This window comes from Electrophorus electricus, chromosome 6 (assembly GCF_013358815.1).
Source record: "Electrophorus electricus isolate fEleEle1 chromosome 6, fEleEle1.pri, whole genome shotgun sequence".
NCBI lineage: Eukaryota > Metazoa > Chordata > Actinopteri > Gymnotiformes > Gymnotidae > Electrophorus > Electrophorus electricus.
Window position 1 is genome coordinate 2581594 of NC_049540.1, and position 18879 is coordinate 2600472.

General features: G+C 41.5%; 2 protein-coding genes across 3 annotated transcripts; one reads left to right on the top strand and one right to left on the bottom strand.

Moving 5' to 3' along the window:
• The first annotated feature begins 1768 nt into the window (after positions 1-1768).
• On the top strand, positions 1769-7313 carry scn4bb (sodium channel, voltage-gated, type IV, beta b). 2 transcript variants are annotated; one of them, XM_027028631.2, is made up of 6 exons: positions 1769-1894; positions 2178-2717; positions 5654-5817; positions 6041-6263; positions 6853-6982; positions 7132-7313. In XM_027028631.2, the coding sequence occupies exons 2-6, from the start codon at positions 2630-2632 to the stop codon at positions 7226-7228; spliced, it is 702 nt and encodes a 233-aa protein (XP_026884432.1). In that variant the 5' UTR covers positions 1769-1894; positions 2178-2629; the 3' UTR covers positions 7229-7313. The 2 variants fall into 2 exon arrangements, with proteins under 2 accessions (XP_026884432.1, XP_026884430.1); XM_027028629.2 differs by having other exon boundaries at positions 2190-2717.
• A 6458-nt stretch (positions 7314-13771) lies between these two features.
• On the bottom strand, positions 13772-17515 carry tmprss4b (transmembrane serine protease 4b). Its single transcript, XM_035526849.1, has 10 exons — positions 17395-17515; positions 16746-16898; positions 16431-16557; positions 16063-16185; positions 15917-15960; positions 15616-15778; positions 15289-15455; positions 14892-14987; positions 14663-14805; positions 13772-13954 (listed from the first exon to the last, which is right to left on the bottom strand). Exons 1-10 carry the CDS (start codon positions 17513-17515, stop codon positions 13772-13774), a joined length of 1320 nt encoding a protein of 439 aa, XP_035382742.1.
• Between the last annotated feature and the right edge of the window lie 1364 nt (positions 17516-18879).

Below are 18879 nucleotides of genomic sequence, written 5' to 3' on the forward strand. Positions count from 1 at the left end.
CTCAGTCCGATTGAGCATCCGTGGGATGTGCTGAAAAACCAAGTCCGACCCATCTGTGTACCACAGAGATTAATGAGTTGGTGTTATTGTATTATCAATAAATCGTATGTACAAAACCTCTCTGGGAAGTGTTTTAAGTCAGTAAGTGGATGAAAAACACCTGCTTTAAACACATCTTCAGCCTTCTGGGACAGAGGGAGCATACAGAAAGGCAATCATTTTTATGTCTTTATTATTTATTTATTTATTATGTCTATTATTTATTTCTTTGTTTGTTCTCTTTTGTTGAGTCACTGTTTCATTGCTGATGTCAGCATTTCACTCTTTTTTCCCCCGCTTTTTTTAATCCTCCAATCACAAATCTGGATTATTAAAACGAGCCTCTGTCATTGTTGTAGATCTTTCACACTCAGGAGACCAACTCTTACAGATACTGAATTGATTTTGAACAAATGCTTTAACACCATTCGAAGCAAACCCGGCAGACTTGTAAAGAGTTTGCTCCCTATTGCTGTCTGTGGTGAATCAGCAAACTAAGTTCACCCCACCTCCCACACCAACCGGCTCTTAGAAGGACGCTCCAGCGGTTCACTGAATGTCTACTCTGTCATCATTACCTCTGGTGCCGTTGACCTGCTCTGATATGCTGTGCAGGTTTACACACCTACTCTCCTGTGAGTTTGTACTTATGCACTGACTACGTCCGTAGGTTCTCAGTGGATTATTGCTTAATTCAGCCCTTCAATGGAAAGTTTCACATGTACTCGTTCTCCCCACACGTACGTGATACGAAAACATCACGTGATGCTGTATGCTGGAAAAGGCCTGAAAATAAAAAGTCATATGTACTGTTTTATAGGTATGACCTACTAACATACCTATACACACACACACACACACACACACACACACACACACACACACACACACACACAAACACACACGCGCGCACACACACAGAGAGAGAGAGCTGACTGCGTGTGGAAATGACTATCCTGAGGCTGGAAAACCCGACACTGCTGAAGGAAGGCGGCTGAGTGTGAGCTGAAATGCAGAGTCATAAGAAACCCAACCATCACAGTCCACTGGAGAGGTAAACATGTTCAAAGTCACTCTCACTTTGAGCCTCCTGGGATTTGGATGCTGTCTTCCAAAATGCAGTGAACACACCGTTCCTTTGAACACACACATGTACAGCAAGGCCTGGAGACTGTACTTTTCCTATTTTTCTCCCTAACCCATAGGATTCAATTTAGGTAATTACTGAAGTTGTTCAAGAACAAACCAAATCCTATGTGAGTTGTGTTAGATGTGTTAAAGCAGAGGGTGCACACACAAACAGTGCAGGGTCTTATGTCTCCCTGGGCTGTCTTTCCCACTGCCTGCCTAAAAGCCAGGTTTCCATTCATAAATCACAGAGCAGAGAGTGGAGCTGATTGTGCTTCTCTGGGATCAGAGTCCCATCCATTTTTCTGGTTAGCTCAGTCCAATAAACTGATCCGTGGTCAGTGCTGCCAAGAGCCTGCATTGCAGAAGAGTTTGAGAAAGTACAGAGACGGTGTGACTCAATGATCTGAACTTCAATTTAAAGGTGGCAGAGAGAGAGAGAGAGAGGAGGAGGAGGAGGAAAGCAAGGGAGATGAAATCGGCAGCTAAAGCAGAGAAAGTTGAGTTCGAGCCAGATTCCTTTCAGCAGAGGGAGAGAGAGAGACTGAGGCTGCACTCGCAGAGAGGGCTGCACACACATCCTCTGTGGTGCTCGCGGACGTGCACGTGCGCGCGTGTGTGTGACCAGCATCAGGACCAGAGCAGCACTGTGAGTCTATTTGTGCGCATGAATTCTGCAGATGGATTTTTGCCTATTGGACATGCAGTTACCTGCACGACAGAGGAGGTATGACACAAACACCCCCCCACATACACACACACACACACACACACATACATATCTCCACCCTCATACAGTGCCGAATGCTCACAGATAAGGACTGTAACTCACTTTCATACAAAGTAACACTGGGATGATGCATTAGTTATCAGTGATGTTTCTAGGGTTAGTTAATTCTTATCAGTGAAGTGTCTAGTGCACATACTATGCAACCTGCACTTGACTTTCTTTCTCACTCTTTAGTCTTATTGATCCTTGCTCTCTTCATGACCTTTTGCTTTGGGGGGAGTGGTGACTTCAGCTTTAGAGTCTTTTCAGGGTAACCAAACAGGCAGAACTAGACCAGACGGAACTCTGGGCCAGGCAGAACCAAACCAGACACCCTTCAGAGTCGGGCAAAATCAGCTGACTGTTCGTCCTCACGGCTGAGGGGAGCACGACTGGCACTCCCTGCATGCCAAACTCTCCTGAACTCTCTCCAAGTAAGTTGGATCTTCTGCCACTCGGACTGCTTCGGACGCAGAGAGCAAGCAGAGGTCTGAAGCGAGCGCACGAATTTCTGGGTGGAAAAGAAAGCCTCAGGTGACCCAGCGGGTCCTGCGCAGCCAGGGCGGAATTGTGCACGTGGGGCGGAGCGTCCTGGCTTCGGAGCAGCCTAGGAGACAGGAGGGATATTGGGAAAAGAGCGGCAGACAGAAAGCTCCTCTACGACTTGGCAGAGCGCACAGAGGAGAACGGGAGATGGAGATCTGGAGTGCAGGAATCCGGAGAGGGAGCAGGTGCTGGCCGGAGAAGAGCGCCCTCTACCTTTCACTTATTGTCATCTTCAGTAAGACTGGTATTTTCTGAATTTCACACATAGAGACCCATGCACAAATCCTCCATTCTTTTTCTCCTTCTTTTTACATTTTTTTCCTTTTCTTCTCTTGAGTTAGTTGATCTGCTTTATTCTTGTGTCACTAAGGAGGGTTAGTTTTAGAACAGCACACTCAAGTTGAAATCTCGTTTTAAAGTAGGGGTACTGGCATTCACAATAAGCTTCTAACGCAGTGTTGACTCCTAGTGTGGCGTTCCCAGTGTTTCTGCTGATGTTTCTGAAGATGTGTGTGTGTGTGTGTGTGTGTGTGTGTGTGTGTGAGTGTGTGTGTGTACGTGCATGTGTTCTACTTATATATGGTAAGTTGGGTGATATCTGCTGTTTTGCCTCATAAAACAGAAATTCACATTCCAGTGCAGTGACAGAACCTATGCGACACACACATATATACACACACACTGTCCCAGTGCTGGATGTCGAATTGCAGTATAACGTGTCAGGTTGGGCTAGGTGAGATCATTCTCATATTTCTTTGACAGTCAGGTATGCAGGCAAGCAATGCTTTGTGGCAGGATTAGAGCAAAGGTGTCTCTGTGTGACAGCACTGTTCCAGATACTGAATTGATTTAAAACCCGGCAGACTTGTAAAGAGTTTGCTCCCTATTGCTGTCTGTGGTGAATCAGCAAACTAAGTTCCCCCCATCTCCCACACCAACCAGCTCTCAGATGGACGCTCCAGCGGTTCACTGTATGTCTACCATTCAGTCAACAAACCAGCTTTAGGGAACTGCAGGTCATTCATTCATTGTGGTATTAAGTTATTTGGTGGGCTTGAGGAAGAAAACAAACCAAGAGGCAGTATGCCGAAATTTCAGTCTTACACAGGTGATGTTAAAGATCTCGAGACAAGCTGGAGACAAGACGTCATTAGTTCCTAATCAAAATAGTAGCAACTTAACAACTGCAAGACTGAAAGCCAAGAAGCATATGGTAAACAGCTACAACAAACAAATGCAATGTCTTTACATTCAGAGAGATGGGCTGGTTGTGGATGGTTCTGACACCAAAGCAGCAGACCTCTGTGTTAACCTAGTGTCCAGAGGTGCAGGTCCAAAGAACAGAAGTCTACTATTTTTATGACCTTTTCCAACAACCCTGATTAATCTCAGAAAGTTTGTGAGAACTTGTTTGTTGATAAAACTAAAGCATGGTTGGCCTCAGTACCCCCCCCCCCCCCCCCCCCCGGTCATGTGCAGTATGTCTGTCAAATGACTTAGGTGATCTTGGGGTTATATGACATGAGCAGGGCCAGATGCACATCCTGGTCAGGTGACACTGTCCTCAGCAAGCATCACCATCAAGTGTCTCTGAACAAAAGAGAATCAGCTGCCTTGTGCCTTAAATTCCCTTCAATAGACTTTACAAATCAGGTAGTAATCCTACATTAGAACTTAGACTTAAACATTTTAGTTTTAGTATGTTTTTTTTTTTTTCTTAGAAGTTATAATGAGATCCAAGGTTTGAGGACAATCACCTTGTTTTCATATAACTGCTTGTGTTGGAACTTCAGTTAGTTTTAGAAACAGAGTTAATACAGGGGAGTCATCCCATTCCTTCTGCAATGATAAGCTTCATAACTCTGCTGACATCTTGACCAATAGGTGTGTTAAAAAGATCGAGACAGTGAGAGACACAATGAGAGAGACAGTGAGAGAGAGTGAGGGAAAGAAGTAACTTGTTGCAGTTACTAAATGCCTAAAGGCAGAGCTTTCATTACCAGTGAGGTTTGCATGTTACTGAATTATGTTAGACCACAGTATCTATGTTAGAGCACAGGTCCATTCATTTATATGTCACAGTATCTATGCTAGTCCATCCAAAGATTTCTTATTTATTGACCCATTACACAGCTAACCAGAACTGATATAGGCAAAACACTTAAATTACCCACTGAGATATTAATGTTCCTGAGAGAGAGTTTTGCCTTACGCAACCTTTCTATTTTCATATGTATCTTCCAAAATGAAAGGGAAGAAAACAAAACGGTGTTCCAAAATACAGAAATATGTTTGTCTCTGCTGTGGAGCCACCGCCTTCAGTTCAGGGTGGAGGAGGAACCGCAGGGCGCTGGGGCTCCGTATGACACTCCTGGCGTCTCACTCCATGAGCCAACCAGGAGTCCTCTGGCAGCTTGGTGGACCTGAACCCCAGAACAGTGGCTGCCGCTGGTGTTTTCATAGATGTTTGTTTGTTTTTTGGTGTGTGAACCGTACAAACCAAGTATCAGTCTCATTTATAGCATTATTAATCTCTTAAAATCCAGGCATTATATTTTGGTAAGAATCTTAAGGCACTTAATTCAATAACTCCTTAATTCATAGATATTTAGTTAGAACAGTATATAGGTATTTAGTTCTAAATATATTTAAAAAGGTATTTAGGTATTTCCTTAGAAAGGTATTTAAGGGTGAGGGACGAGGGTCTGGACCCGCCGGAGGTCCCTTGTGTGAATGTAAGGGGTTATGAACAGATTTTGTGCTGCATCTGCATGGTTTTGCACTTCCTGACCGTCACTTGCATGTAGTGCTTTGCAGACAGTGCAGAAAGCACCGGTGTCCTCATGGCAGAGGGAGGGAACAGCCACACACCCCACTGCAGAGGGAGGGAGCGAGGGAACAGCCACACACCCCCACTGCAGAGGGAGGGAGCAGCTGCAGAGGCTGTGAATGAGATTTTGCAGCATCACTGCTGCAAGAAAGAAAGAGAGAGAAAGAAGGGGGGTGGAGTGAAGGAGAGAGAGGAATGGAAATGATGTAGAGAGAGAGCAGGATGGAGAGAGAGAGAGAGAGAGAGAGAGAGAGAGAGAGAGAAAAAAAGCAAGATGTGTGATGGAACCAATTTCAAGAAGTTTCTTGAGTAGTGTTGTGTGTGTGTGTGTGGTGTGTGAGGCGGGTGTGTGGTCGAGGCATTAGAGATGTCCACAGGTAAGATCCCCTTCTTGGAGGCTGTGAATGGCAGTGACGTTCTGATTCCTTGCACCTACTTGAGCTGCATCGGCATCAAGAACCTGTACTTCAAATGGGAGTTCAACGACAATGGCACCATGCTGACGGTGAGCCCAAGTCACCACAGTGTTCACTTCTGTTGTTCCTAAACTTCAGACTAATAATCAATTGGATCATTTTTGATGGCTGATTCTAGTGACATTTCAAAGGTAGGCTGTTCCTATTGCTGTTCCAGAAGGCGGGGTCAAACACAAGATTGAATATTTGAAGGCTCTTTCATCCAGTCACATAACCTGGGATCTGTTATTGACAGCTGTGTTTTCCAATCAGGTGCTGGATTCAGTGATCCCAATCGATAATGCCGAGCCGATGGACGTTAATATTTACCGAGAGCGGGTTGAGTATGTGGGCTCCAGTAAGGGCAACAACCTGTCCATGGTGATCTGGAACGTGACGTTTGAGGATGCGGGCCAGTACACGTGCTTCGGCAAAAACCCCAAAGAGCGTGGAAAGAACCACAGCGCTATCTTCACATTATACGTGGTGGACGAGCGTGAGTGTTGTGGAGAGAAAGAGACTGGGACATTTGGAAAGAATGTGTGGTAAAATGTGGGATTTTGTCAGACACTATACATCGTGTACATTGATAATTAACCATCTATTGCAAGTCAAACATTTTCCTCTAGATACTAGACAATAGAACAACGAAAAAAGAAACACAATTATTATTATTATTATTATTAAATTAAATAAGAAGCAAAGCTTCTTCACATGATCATATCACGTAAACAGCAGAATATTATTTTTGCTGTTATTATAGTGACACAAAACTATATAAAGTATCATTAGAATGTCATTAATGCTTTGCCTGACTGACTGTACACTAGCAGGAAGCTGCAAGTCATGTTAAAAGCAAAGTCTACTCTTCTCCACTAAAATACTGGAAATCTCCTTCATCACTCCAAATTGTATTGCATTCCTACAGAATAATTCACTGTATTCTGGCTACTTAGTTAAGGTGCAGTTGGAGAGGAAAGAAGTTGCTTGTAACTGCATAGCATGCACTCCCTGATGAAGGAGAGCAAACCAGTGCACATGACGTGTGCACGGTGGGTGGATTCACGTCTGGTCTCTGCTCGTAGTGAGGGTTGTGGACAACACTCTGAAGCTCATCATTGTTTCCGGCGTGGGAGGATGCATAGCACTGCTGATGATTTTCATGCTGCTCAAGAACTTCACCATCTACGTGCTTGATAAAATCAAGGAGAAAAAGTAAGATTATGTTTACACCTTTCAGATCAGATGCATTTGACTCGAATGAGAAAACGCTATCTGCTGCTGTTTTGTCCCTCGCACCTTACCCTTTCTCTCTCTCTTTGTTCCTCTGTCTCTCTGTGTCTGTCTGTCTTTTGTGTCTGCAGTAAGGAGTGCCTTGTCACCTCCTCAGGGATTGATAATACAGTAAACAGTCTGTCAGGATCCAGAGTAACTTCCAAAGCCACACCAAAGAAAGCATGAGACCGACACCTCACGTTTGTGCATATGCACACACACCCACCCCAACCTCCCCCCAACACACCCAACCCACACTCACCCACACACACTCACCCCAACCCACACCCCCCTACACCCCCCACCCCAACCCACACCCACACCAACCCACATGCTTTCCATTTGTTCATGTCTCAGCTCATATATGCATACAAAAAGTTCTTATTTAGCTATTATATTTATACATTGTTTTCTATTCTCATAGACTCAAAACATTGCTAGCTCAAAATCTGCATGGATGAATGTAGCCTCTTATAGTTGCCTTTCTCACACTGCGTAAATGGTACCTTACTTTTAATTTACATGTTTTTGTTTTCATATTATTTTAATTTTTTGTTATTTCTAAGCACAAATGTGAATGAAAAGGGTGGGCCTTATTGATGTATGCATATATTTAAATATGCTCTCAATTATTGCACACATCTACCTGCATTTAAAAAGATATACAGATAAATGCAAAACTTGCACTGTTTTTCCTAAGGTATTTGAAAAAAAAAATTTATTCGAACAATGTGACAGGGATAAATGCAGTGTAAGCTGTATTAGTGTTTAATTTGATTTTTTTAAACTGAGTTGGACTCAAATGTTCTTCTTGGGAGGTTTCTCCAAACACATTTGCAACACACCCATTGGCTTCAAACACTCAGATACTTCAGATACTGCTGGCAAATGCAAGAAGTGTGCGTGTGGAACTTTTTACTGGTTGTATACATATGTATCCGATTTGTTGAGCTGCAGCAATTGGAAATGTTGCACAAGGGTAAAAAAAAAATAAATCTGGAAATAGGCAGAAATAATTTAATTTCATAAAATGGAATTATGTATGTTTCATTTTGAAAGTTAAAGTAAACTAAATTAAGTATGTAGATTGTAGTTGTAGTTGTGACATCACAATGTGTACTTTTCATTGGGTGAAATAATTTTGAGTCCAGCTCATCGTACACTTTATATTCTTTATATTATCATTATTTATATTTAGTTATTTGTGCTTGAGACACAGGTGCCTGTAAACGCTTCTATTGCCACCCGCTGGTGGGGAGGACTAAACACATGCAAAACCATATAATACAAAACCATATAATGCAAAACCTTTGAAAGAAAAACAAAAAATAGAAGACATAAGCTAATGAATGAATACTTGACAATCCCTAGAAACCAGTTTTCTCTAGAAAAATATATGGAATGAAACAAATGCTGCTTTAAATGATTAAGCTATTAAGCAATGCATTCTAGCATGCTAATGGCTGACGTTCGTAGAATAGCTTACTATAGGAAAATATCCTTCTGGTTTTATATCATTATAAAAGGTACACCCCTTAAATCTAAAGCAACAGCTTCAAAGTTGGGGAAAAATCTTATGCCATCATCTCACAGAATGTATACTCTGAGACATTCAAATGAATCCTAATTCATCCAGATTCACTCAGCAAAATGTGAATGCAATAATCAGGCAATAATAATACTTCTCCTCAGACAAGCATGATGTTAATGCAGGCTTACTAATAAACAAATGAGTGGCTACAACATTATTGTATGTCAATGCTAATTGAATGCAGCACACCTATTATTATTATTTTTTAATTGGTTTGGGGGTCAGTTTGAAGTCAGTTCAAGATTAATCAATTAATTAATGAGTTAATTACTTACTTATTAACATAGTTAAAATTACTCCAGATATATTAGGTATAGAGGCACTAAGTTCAATAAACCTTTACCTGAATATGCAAAATAAATTATAATATAATCTGATATAATTTTTATTTAAAAATATTGATGAATCAGATACCTTTTTAAATATTTTTCCCCACCTGCATGCCATACCTAGAATATTGGTTTCCACAGATTCTTTTTGGGAAAAAATCTAAGAGTTATTCTGAAATGGTTTTTATATTTTTACTAGTATTGATGCGTGTTAACTGGACATTTTGGCTGGACCTAAGACCTTTGTTGGGAGCCTGTCGGTTTACAGTACACTAGGGTTTGCATGTACACTGAGGCCTCGCTAAATGATCAACCCTTAAGAATTTCAAAGCACTTTTTCAATGTTACGTTCTGCAGCTAATGGAACTGGCAGAACGGAGGCGGAGCAAAGACAGTATTGCTTATGTCATCCTGATTCTGCACCGTCAGCAGGAGGCGGTGCCGTTTCAGCTTTCTTTTCCGAGGCTTTGGCAGGGTTCCTTTGAAACGTACAGGACACGTTCATCCCTTGCAGAAAGTAAACCATGGGCAAACACGGAGGGACAACATTTTGCAGTGTTCAACATTTTCTGACTGCTTCTCATGTGGAAGGGGTTTTCTTTATTGGTTTTGCTCTAGAGTAGCCTCACGTTTCTTATCAGGTGGTAGGTTGGTGTAGCAGACTGACACTTGGACTGTAGCATCACTATATTATCGAAGATCTAATAAATGCTGTACTGCGATCGATGAGGGTTAAACCCTTAGAATTAAGGCCTGTCAGCATGATATTAAGGTTTGGACATTTGAAGTTATATTGTGGGAGCAAACTTTTCTGTGTTTTCTTATTGTGTTACCTTAAGTTCAGAGTACACAAATCTGAGGGATTCATCTTATGTACGCATACCTCCTAGCGCTGATGTTTTGGATCCCTCTGCACCAGCTAGCTCTTTTTCGAACTATTTCTCTCACCTCGCGTGGTCAAGGATGTGAAGCTTGTGGCTGGACCTAAGACTGTGGTGGTAGCCTGTGAGTGTACAGTATGCAAAACTTTCCAGGTGCACTGAAGACTTCCTAGGTGATCAACTATAAGCATTTAAAATCATTTTTTAAATGAGTTCTAATTCAAATAAGTCTACATTGGAGTTTTAGTTTGGATCAGGATACACTAAGATGTTCAGAGTGCATTTTGGTGTGCAGACTGAGGTAGTATGAGAACAAGTTTTATGGTGCCACACCTGAAAGAATAAGGTGGTATATGTCAAAAGTGAATCATTCTGGCTTCCATGGTCTTACTGTGATCATTTAGCAATAAATATATTATACTGTAGCTTTGAACCAAATTTGATAGTAGGTGCAGTTTAACATGCTTCTAGGAGAAAATGTAGTCATATGATTTTATCTGTAAGCATCAGGGAAAGAGGGCAAGGCCATATTTGACAAGGGCCAGAAATAGTGAAATAAACAGTGATATTACCAGAAATTATTACATACATATTACCAGAACATTTTTGTAAGTGAGATTTTAAGAAAGATACAATTTTCAGTTTAAGATACAATTTTATATTTTATGATCGTTTTCATCATTTTTAAAAGATAAATGGAAAAGAGGTACACCCATACCTCTAACTTAACTTCATGGACTTTATTTAATCAGACAAAAATGCAGTTGATGCTTGAGTGTGTTATGTAAGCCTGTATGTGTTTCTCAGTATTGGGAAATGTCTTGATAAAAACTTGTCATCTGATTACTTAGTTATATTGACTTATAAATTTTAATTGCTTAAGATTTGTAATTAGTCAGTTATTTTAATGTGCCTGATTGGCTGGATTAAATTTTGCTGCATTAGGTAATTAGCATCATGCTAAACCTACCTGAATTAGCTGCTGATTGGCTGACTGTTTAGATGGAGTCAAGGGCTGATTTATAGTGAGCCTCATACCTCATATCAGAATCCAAAAATCTTTGAATGAGGGTTGAGTCCCCTGAGGAATCTTAGCAGGTCCACATTTACAGTCATAAGACTGTAACCCTCCAGGCAGTTTCTGCATTAATTACCCATATTAATGCAGTCTGATCTTTAAGCCACATGACAAGCAATATACTTGAAATAAAACACAAACAATTGTACTTCTCATCAATACTGAAAGCATAATTTAAACAAACATTCATAGTGCAGGTTTAAAAATGACATGTTTAATACCTGGTCAAATGTGTCCTAGAAGCAATGACCTCCACTATGCACCTCCTATAGCTGGTGATGAGACTTGAACATGCGTTAGGATGTATTTCTTACCATCCCTTCTTACAAAACAGTTTCAGTTCATTGCATTGATATTTCTGGCATTCCTTATGTGAACAGCTCTCTTCAGTTCATGTCACAGTTTGTGTAGTTTGCTGAGGTTTGGATTATTGAGCAGCAGAAATTCTCCTCCATTTTAGCTGTACAGTTGTTGACGATTTACTATTGATTTACTGTTTTTGGTCATCGTCTTGTTGCCAAATCCAATTTCTTTTAAACTACCCCCGACATTCTTCTGGAAAATGACTTCAAATTAATGAATTGTTCCCCCTAACTATTTAACAATAACACATATAATTGTGCATATTAGTTCAAGCAGATTGCACATTATTCTTGCTTGACAATACCTTTTTTTTTTTTTTTTTTTTACATGTAATTAGTGCAGAAATCAAGGTCTGAAGGGATGAGGCTGTTCTTGCAGCCATATGTTCTATTTCTGTAACAGCATATGGTCATCAGGGGCTGGAGATCAAAACTAAAAAAAAAAAAAAACTGATCAAAAATGTTGACCAGCTGACAGATTTAAATAGCTTTGTTCTGGGTCGGAACTATGCAACCTCCCATGGTTCTCTGTCAAAGTAAGTGCATTACTGTTGCACTCCTAAAATTTACAGGCATGTACTGAACAATACAATACAGACTGCAACAACACGGACTGATGATGCGTATCAGGTAGACGCTTTCCGTGTTGTTCTTGGATCAGTTCTGTCCTCACCATGTTGTGGCATCAGCAATAAGGAGGATTTTCTACCATCACATCAGGTCTCCAATTATCCTTACCTCATAACCATTACAGTTCAGTGTTAAAATTCCACAAATGTGTAAAAAGAGTCAATGATGTGTCTAAGACCAATTCTCTGCAGTGGATCCTGAAAAGGTACCTTAATACCGTCAAATTACACAAAACCCTTTGCCTCAAATAGCTTTATAATCCAGAAATGTAGCACAGTATCGCAACTCATCCAGGCAATTTTCTCCTTCAATGTTTAAAAAGGAACATTTGCCAAGTATGCTAACTAGCATAGCAGATGCTATGCTAATAAAGTTTAAAAGCTAATGGAGTCCAACTGACTTCATGTGATCATTCTAATTAACTGGTTTATTTGATTGGCTGTGTTAACATTTCATAGGCGAAGAATTATTTTAAGACAAGTCACAAGATCCATATGCAAACTGGCATCTGCCACAGATAAATAAAGGAATGTAAATCAGAGATAGTCTGTTTAAGTTTAGTGTGTGCAATTTGGTCCCTTCCTTTAGCCTTAACTTAATGTTCAGCCGTTTTGTTCTGGATATTACACTGCACTGTTATGCATATCGATTAGGATTGTTACATACTGTAAGAAAGCTGTAGAAATAAAAGTTTTGGATACCAAATTACTGTGTCTCTTACTTGATCACTTTGACGATCTCTGTGGCATCTTTTGATTCACCCCCCCCCCCCCCCCCCCCAATTTATTCATGATATTTGCATTGTAGTTGCTCACTTCCATCTGGGAAAGTTTCATATCCTTAGGCATGAAGATTAATTTTTCCCAAGATAAAAAAGTTGGCAGGATTTATTTCCCCAATTTTAATTTCTTTATTGAACAGTTGAATTTTTTTTAAAAAGGTTACCAATGATTCCACAAAAGCACAGCGCTTTAACTTTAACCATGAAACACTAAACATTTAACAGAATTAAACAAACATCACAGACATACCACACTTGCTAAAAGGAATATTTTGCCCCAAAATGGTATAGATCGTAAAACAGGTCAAGATTGCTAGTCCATGGATTAGTTTGCATGATTTTATAATGCAGATTGCTAATTGGTACCAACTAGCATCCACCGATTACTACCAAGTTTATAATTTATGTTCTTGCAGCCATGTATGATTAAATATTTTAACCTTACAGATAGTAACTCCTTTGTCACAGCAAACAATCACATTGTTGTGGTTGGTCATTGATTGAGCACTCACGCCATCCATTGTATACATCCTCACTGGTTTTTCTGGAGAGAAAGAACCACCCCCCAAATAGTAAATCATTATGCTTTCAGTCAGTGAAAGCCCTTCAACTATCTGCCACATACACTGTGATTATTTACACCTGTTTAAGACGAGACTATAAACTGTAAACATTTTTTCATTTGAGTTTTGAAGAACACTCGGATATAGACAGAAGGATATCAGTAGAGCGCAAGTAAATAGTGCATCTAAACTCCTGAATCCAGCCATGTAAAATGATGCATTTATCCTGGAGTTACTATATAATTACTACCTTAAGTAGTTTAAACCATCTACCATTTACTGATTCAGCACTGAGTGCAGTGCCAAGATGGGTCCCAAAACTTGGCCCTAGTTTTAGCCTTAAGTTACAAGATTGGAGAAAAGGTCTTTAGATTTAGTAAGATTTAATCATGTTTATTTGTGGAAATAGTTACTGAATTCATTATCCATTCTAACTCACTATAAGCCAATATAATTGATAGCAACGCAACCACTTTATAACCATTGCTACCTGAGAAGTACACTACCCAAATCTTTATCCACCCACAATCATAACATGCACACTCACCTCCATCATGGCATAAATCCAGTCCAGTAACTGGCTGATGTTGGTGTACACTCCGGGTTTTCCACGACGAGCACAACCTGTACCCCAGCTCACCACCCCCACCAGCTGCCATCGTGACCCCAAATAGACCAGCGGACCCCCGCTGTCGCCCTGGAGAAGCAGGAAGTGGGGAAGAACAGAGAGAAGAGCAGAAAGATGACAGGTGGTCAACAGAGCGTGTTCCAAGCAAGTATATTCTAAAAGAAAAAGGAGGAAAAACAAAAACCCAACCTTTCCAAGGTAAGAGAGTAGGCCATTTTGAGTCATGCACCCGTCAAGTAAAAACAAAGATTTCTAACACGTCCCTTACTAAGACTGCTTTGTTTCACATATGCAACTTTGCTCATGTTGGCCTGTTCCTCACTGAGGATGATGCGTTGGCTTTGGTTCATGCCTTCATGGTGCCTCATTGATTAGTACAGCATCCTTTTCATTGGACCCCCTGCAAAGTCCTTACAAATATTATGGTATATTCAGAAGTCTGCAGCTGGAGTCCTCACACACACTAAGCTCTCAACTCACACCACACCCACCCTTTCTTAGCTACACTGGCTACCCGGTCCTGTCTTGTATAACGTGCAAAATCCTACTCATCAAAGCACTTCACAGCCTTGCTCCCAGCTACCTCCTGACCCCTCAACAATTCAGCTTGCGCTCTCAGGCCTGGTACCAACCTACTCGCTGTCCCACACACCAGCCCTTCCTCATGTGGAGGTAGGCCCTTCAGTGCTATGGCCCCTAAACTCTGCTTTGTAAAGTGACCTTGGGATTGTTTAATGTGCTATATGAATGGAACATAAACATAATAATAATTCTTACCTGACAAGAATCTACTCCACCTTTTAGATAGCCAGCACACAGCATTCTGGGAGTGAGGGCAGAGCCATAGATGGATGAATTGGAACACTTGGACCAGCCAATCAAAGGTACTGTGGCTTTCTCTAGCACACTTGACAACTCACCTGAGAGTGAGAAAGAGATGGGACTTAGTGACAGAATGGTGTGCTGTGTATTGTGCATCTGTGTTTGTGCAAGTATGATCACTCACCATTCTCCCGCAGGGTACCCCACCCAGTCACCACAAGCTCCTCCCCCTCTTTGATTGACAGCTGGTATGGGGGCAAGCAGACTGGATGTATAGAGGCTATAGGTAGAAACAGGAAACTGATGATCAGACTGGAATAGTTAACATATTATATGCTTCATTTTGTAGAATTCCACCCCCCACCCCAAAAGTCAGTCCCTGGGGACTCCATATTCCAGACACCCACCATGTTCTGTTCTGACCCGAGTCAGCTAATCAAAGCTTATGAGAACACTGCCTGCTTACTTCAGTCAGGTTGGAGCAGGAATATGACCACATAATGTACTGTCTGGGGACCCTTGAGGTGACCCCGAGTCTAACTACAAACAGATGGGTGGAGGGCAGGCTCAAGATGGAGCACCTCCAGGTGTGACATCCCAGGTGAGTCGGAGCATGGAGACATCATAGTCATGCCCTACAGGGTCGTAGTGTCCATGAATGATAATGGCTTCCATGGAGATGCCTCCATATGACGTCATGTAAGTCTGGCCTAGAACCACACGCCAGGCTCCTAGTTCCTGTGTCCGTCTGTGTGCGTGCACACACGAGGGAAAGGAGATTGTAAATGTATTTTCTGCAAGCAGTTTTCTTCACCAAGACCAACTGTTACAATTACATAAGACTCAAGAAGGTTACATCAGACCTATGTCATGTATGCGCCTGAGTGTGTGTATATATACACACTCACCCAGCGAAGCAATGAGCAGCGCTGATGACCCAGCGTGTGGAGATCAGCGCCCCTCCACACACATGCTGTCTGTACCACTGCACACTGGCTTGCCATGGCCACAGTTCTACTGCAGTCTCTGCACCTCCTATAACACGGTCCTCACTAACCACCTCCCCGCAGTCTACACACACATACACAGTTCTACTGCAGTCTCTACACCACCTACAACACAGCCACAACAGTCCACAAGCACCACCTCCTTAATACACCTACCCCTAAGACACTGCGCACACGCACACACACACACACACACACTTACCTGAGCAAGACAGTGATATTACTGAGCTAGAGGTACACTGATCTCTGAAAGATATATGAATGAAACATCAAGAATGCATGAACCTCTTGAACATGTACAGTTGTGCATCATGATTGTGCATGCTTAGGGACTTTGTTTAGTGTTACCTCGCAGCAAGTGAACTCTGAATGTTTGAGCTTGCTTGTTGAGGTTCAGTATTAAGGGCGACAAATGCAGTACACAGGTCAGAGGGTAGACTCGACACTGGCACCTGCATGCTCCTTGGGTTCCTACAACACAGGACAACATGTGTCCCAGTTCACCACCAAGTGCACTACTTTTGAGACTGGTAACAGAAAGTCATGAAAAGAACTCCAGCATCAAAGAATTAAGACAAACAAGAGTGTACAATGGGATTAGTAGTCATGAGAAGTGTTTGTGCTTTTCCAAGGCCTTCACAAGTGGGACAAAGTGAGTAGCAGAGGGGACTGTGGGAAGGGGATGCCACACAGGAGGCTGGCTTGCATGTGCTCACTGCATATAGCCCAGTTGTTGGCAGACTGCACGCGTGTGCCAGGTATTCCAGTTCTCTGCACACACACTGCTCCACTTGTGGTTCTCATCAGAGACCTGCAAAATCAATCTCTTGCTCACCAATCTCACTAGAGAGAGAGAGAGAGAGAGAAAAAATATGCATAGAATGGAGTTACTATAGTACAGTTCTAAGAATTCTGGTTCTGTGCTGCTCCCATTCAGATATACTAGAGAGTGTAATTTGGAGGTGTGTGTAAATACATTTTTAAGCAATTGGGTGTGTGGTGTTTGCATTTTGTCACCTATGCATATGTACCTGGATATGCAGAGTTGGTCTTCAGGTTGGATACACACTTGAGCTCATCCTCTCCATCCATGCAATCATCCTTCCCATCACACACTGCTGCTATGGCAACAAACTCCAGGGACCCAGCACAGAAGTAAAACTTCAAGTTTATGAACCTGATTACTGAGAGAGAGCAAGAGAGTGCATACAAAGAAAAAAAAAATCCAACTTTCTTTAAATGTGTAGAGGCATGTTTAAAGGCTTAAGAAACTGAATTACATAAAAAAACAAACAAAAAAACCCCCACCCCCCCCGACAAGTGCCCCGTTTAAAGCAGTGACTGCTAAATGACAGTATTCTTATTGCAGTGCGATATTGAAATTCAGGGGTTCAAGTTCGGTTTATTTGTCACATACATAGTCATACACAGTATAACTCGCAGTGAAATGGTTGAGAGTGCTCTGTCCAAACTGAGGAAAAGAAAACGGGTGCATAGAGAAATATAGATATTCTATATATGTGAAATATATATTCTTGGGTTTGGTGCATACTTAATTACAACAGACTACTGCACAGTAAGTGACCATATTCTTGTTACAGAACTATTGCAGATGATGGTATGTGTGGTTATAATTGCAGTACATCCCCAGAGTCAGTATTGCGGTGTTGGCATTCTTACTGTAGTACAACCCCAGAGCCAGCATAGCCAGTGTCAGCAGCACACAGCAAGTACTGATAAGAGCCAACTTCAACCTCTTCTTTCTTCTATCTGTTTGTAACTTTGGCAGACTCCTCGGCATAGCCCCTGTGTGTGTGTGTGTGTGTGTGTGTGTGTGTGTGTGTGTGTGTGTGTGTGTGTGTGTGTGTGTGTGTGTGTGTGTGTGTGTGCGTGCGTGCGTGCGTGTCAGCGGGAGAAAAGGACCAAAACGTTCAACACTAGGTGTCATATCTGTCCAAAGGAGAAATAGCTCTTACGATATTCAGTAGCAAGGTACTCACCGTTTGTCGTTAGTGGGGTGAATCTGTGTGTGTTTGTTGGAGAGGAACGCATTACAGATCACAAATGCATATCACCTTGCACTCGCGCTACTCACCAATGATTAGAGCGTCTATGGGATGAGTGCGGCTATTGGTTATCGGCGCTGATTAATTGCGCGTGGTTAGGATGATTAGTTTCAGACCTGCTTTGACACTTAAAGCAGTAAGCTCTCGGGCTCAAACTGGATTTCTTTGTCCTGTTTTGGGAAGGGGAAACATTTAATTCCATTAAACAGAATTATCGCATGGCTAGTGTCAGATGTTTCTCTGCAAGATGGTTTTTGCTCTTCTTGTGACAGCAGACGTATTGAGTTTCACAAGGGCGTGTGGTTAGATACTTGATTTTTCCTTTTTTTTTTTTTTTTTTTTTAACTAGACAAAACTGACTTCCGAGGTAAGCGTTTGTTAGATGTAAAGATTAATATAAATGTTAGTGTATGTAGAGCCTTTAAGGTTATTGACTTATGAACGAAGTGTAACGTAGAATGTTTCTGTACAAAAATCACCCGACGTAAAAACCTATATAGCCCGTTTCAAAACGACACGGATATAGGCCTCTTTGACTTTTAACCCTGGAGGGATGGTTACTGAAAGCAGTTTTTCGATTGAAGGACTTGTATGATACTTCTGTTAATTTTGCATTTTCCCCTTGGTGCCCACTTGCATAACTTAATTTTTACAAGACAATTTACCAATTAAAAAGGCTGCTTGTTACTGCACCTTTTTAAGGCGGATATAAGCAAAAAGGGCTCTTCTGAGTGGCTACCCTGTATTTTCTCATTCAGAAAGCCCTCAGAGCTTAAACAAGCCCGGGAAGTGCAACCTAAATTGGACTATTTAAATTGTAGGCTGAATAGGCAGGGGTTTGTAAATTGGTTTCTTTTCCGTGAGATCGGAGTAACCGTTTTGAAAATGGATTGTCTTTGTATCTTGGATTCTATGTATCGATTGTATGGCCTTTGTAAGTATAGCTATATTTATTTACAAGGAAATTCCGTGATGGGGCCCTTTAATGTTGGTGCTGTACATCATCCTCCCAGCAGATGGCGACACACAGGCTTTGACCGACTCCAGCATCATAGATATCAATAAGGATGGTATGTTTGCTCATGCTTTGTTCTGTGTT

Excerpts from the sequence above, each read along its gene's own strand:
- scn4bb (XM_027028631.2), top strand. The coding sequence starts at position 2,630 with ATGGAGATCTGGAGTGCAGGAATCCGGAGAGGGAGCAGGTGCTGGCCG. Across the intron at positions 5,818-6,040 it reads ACAATGGCACCATGCTGACG|GTGCTGGATTCAGTGATCCC; the intron begins GTGAGCCCAAGT and ends TTTTCCAATCAG. Across the intron at positions 6,983-7,131 it reads GATAAAATCAAGGAGAAAAA|TAAGGAGTGCCTTGTCACCT; the intron begins GTAAGATTATGT and ends TTGTGTCTGCAG.
- tmprss4b (XM_035526849.1), bottom strand. The coding sequence starts at position 17,515 with ATGCCGAGGAGTCTGCCAAAGTTACAAACAGATAGAAGAAAGAAGAGG. Across the intron at positions 15,456-15,615 it reads GCTGCTCATTGCTTCGCTGG|ACGGACACAGGAACTAGGAG; the intron begins GTGAGTGTGTAT and ends GCACGCACACAG. Across the intron at positions 14,806-14,891 it reads GGGTACCCTGCGGGAGAATG|GTGAGTTGTCAAGTGTGCTA; the intron begins GTGAGTGATCAT and ends TCTCACTCTCAG.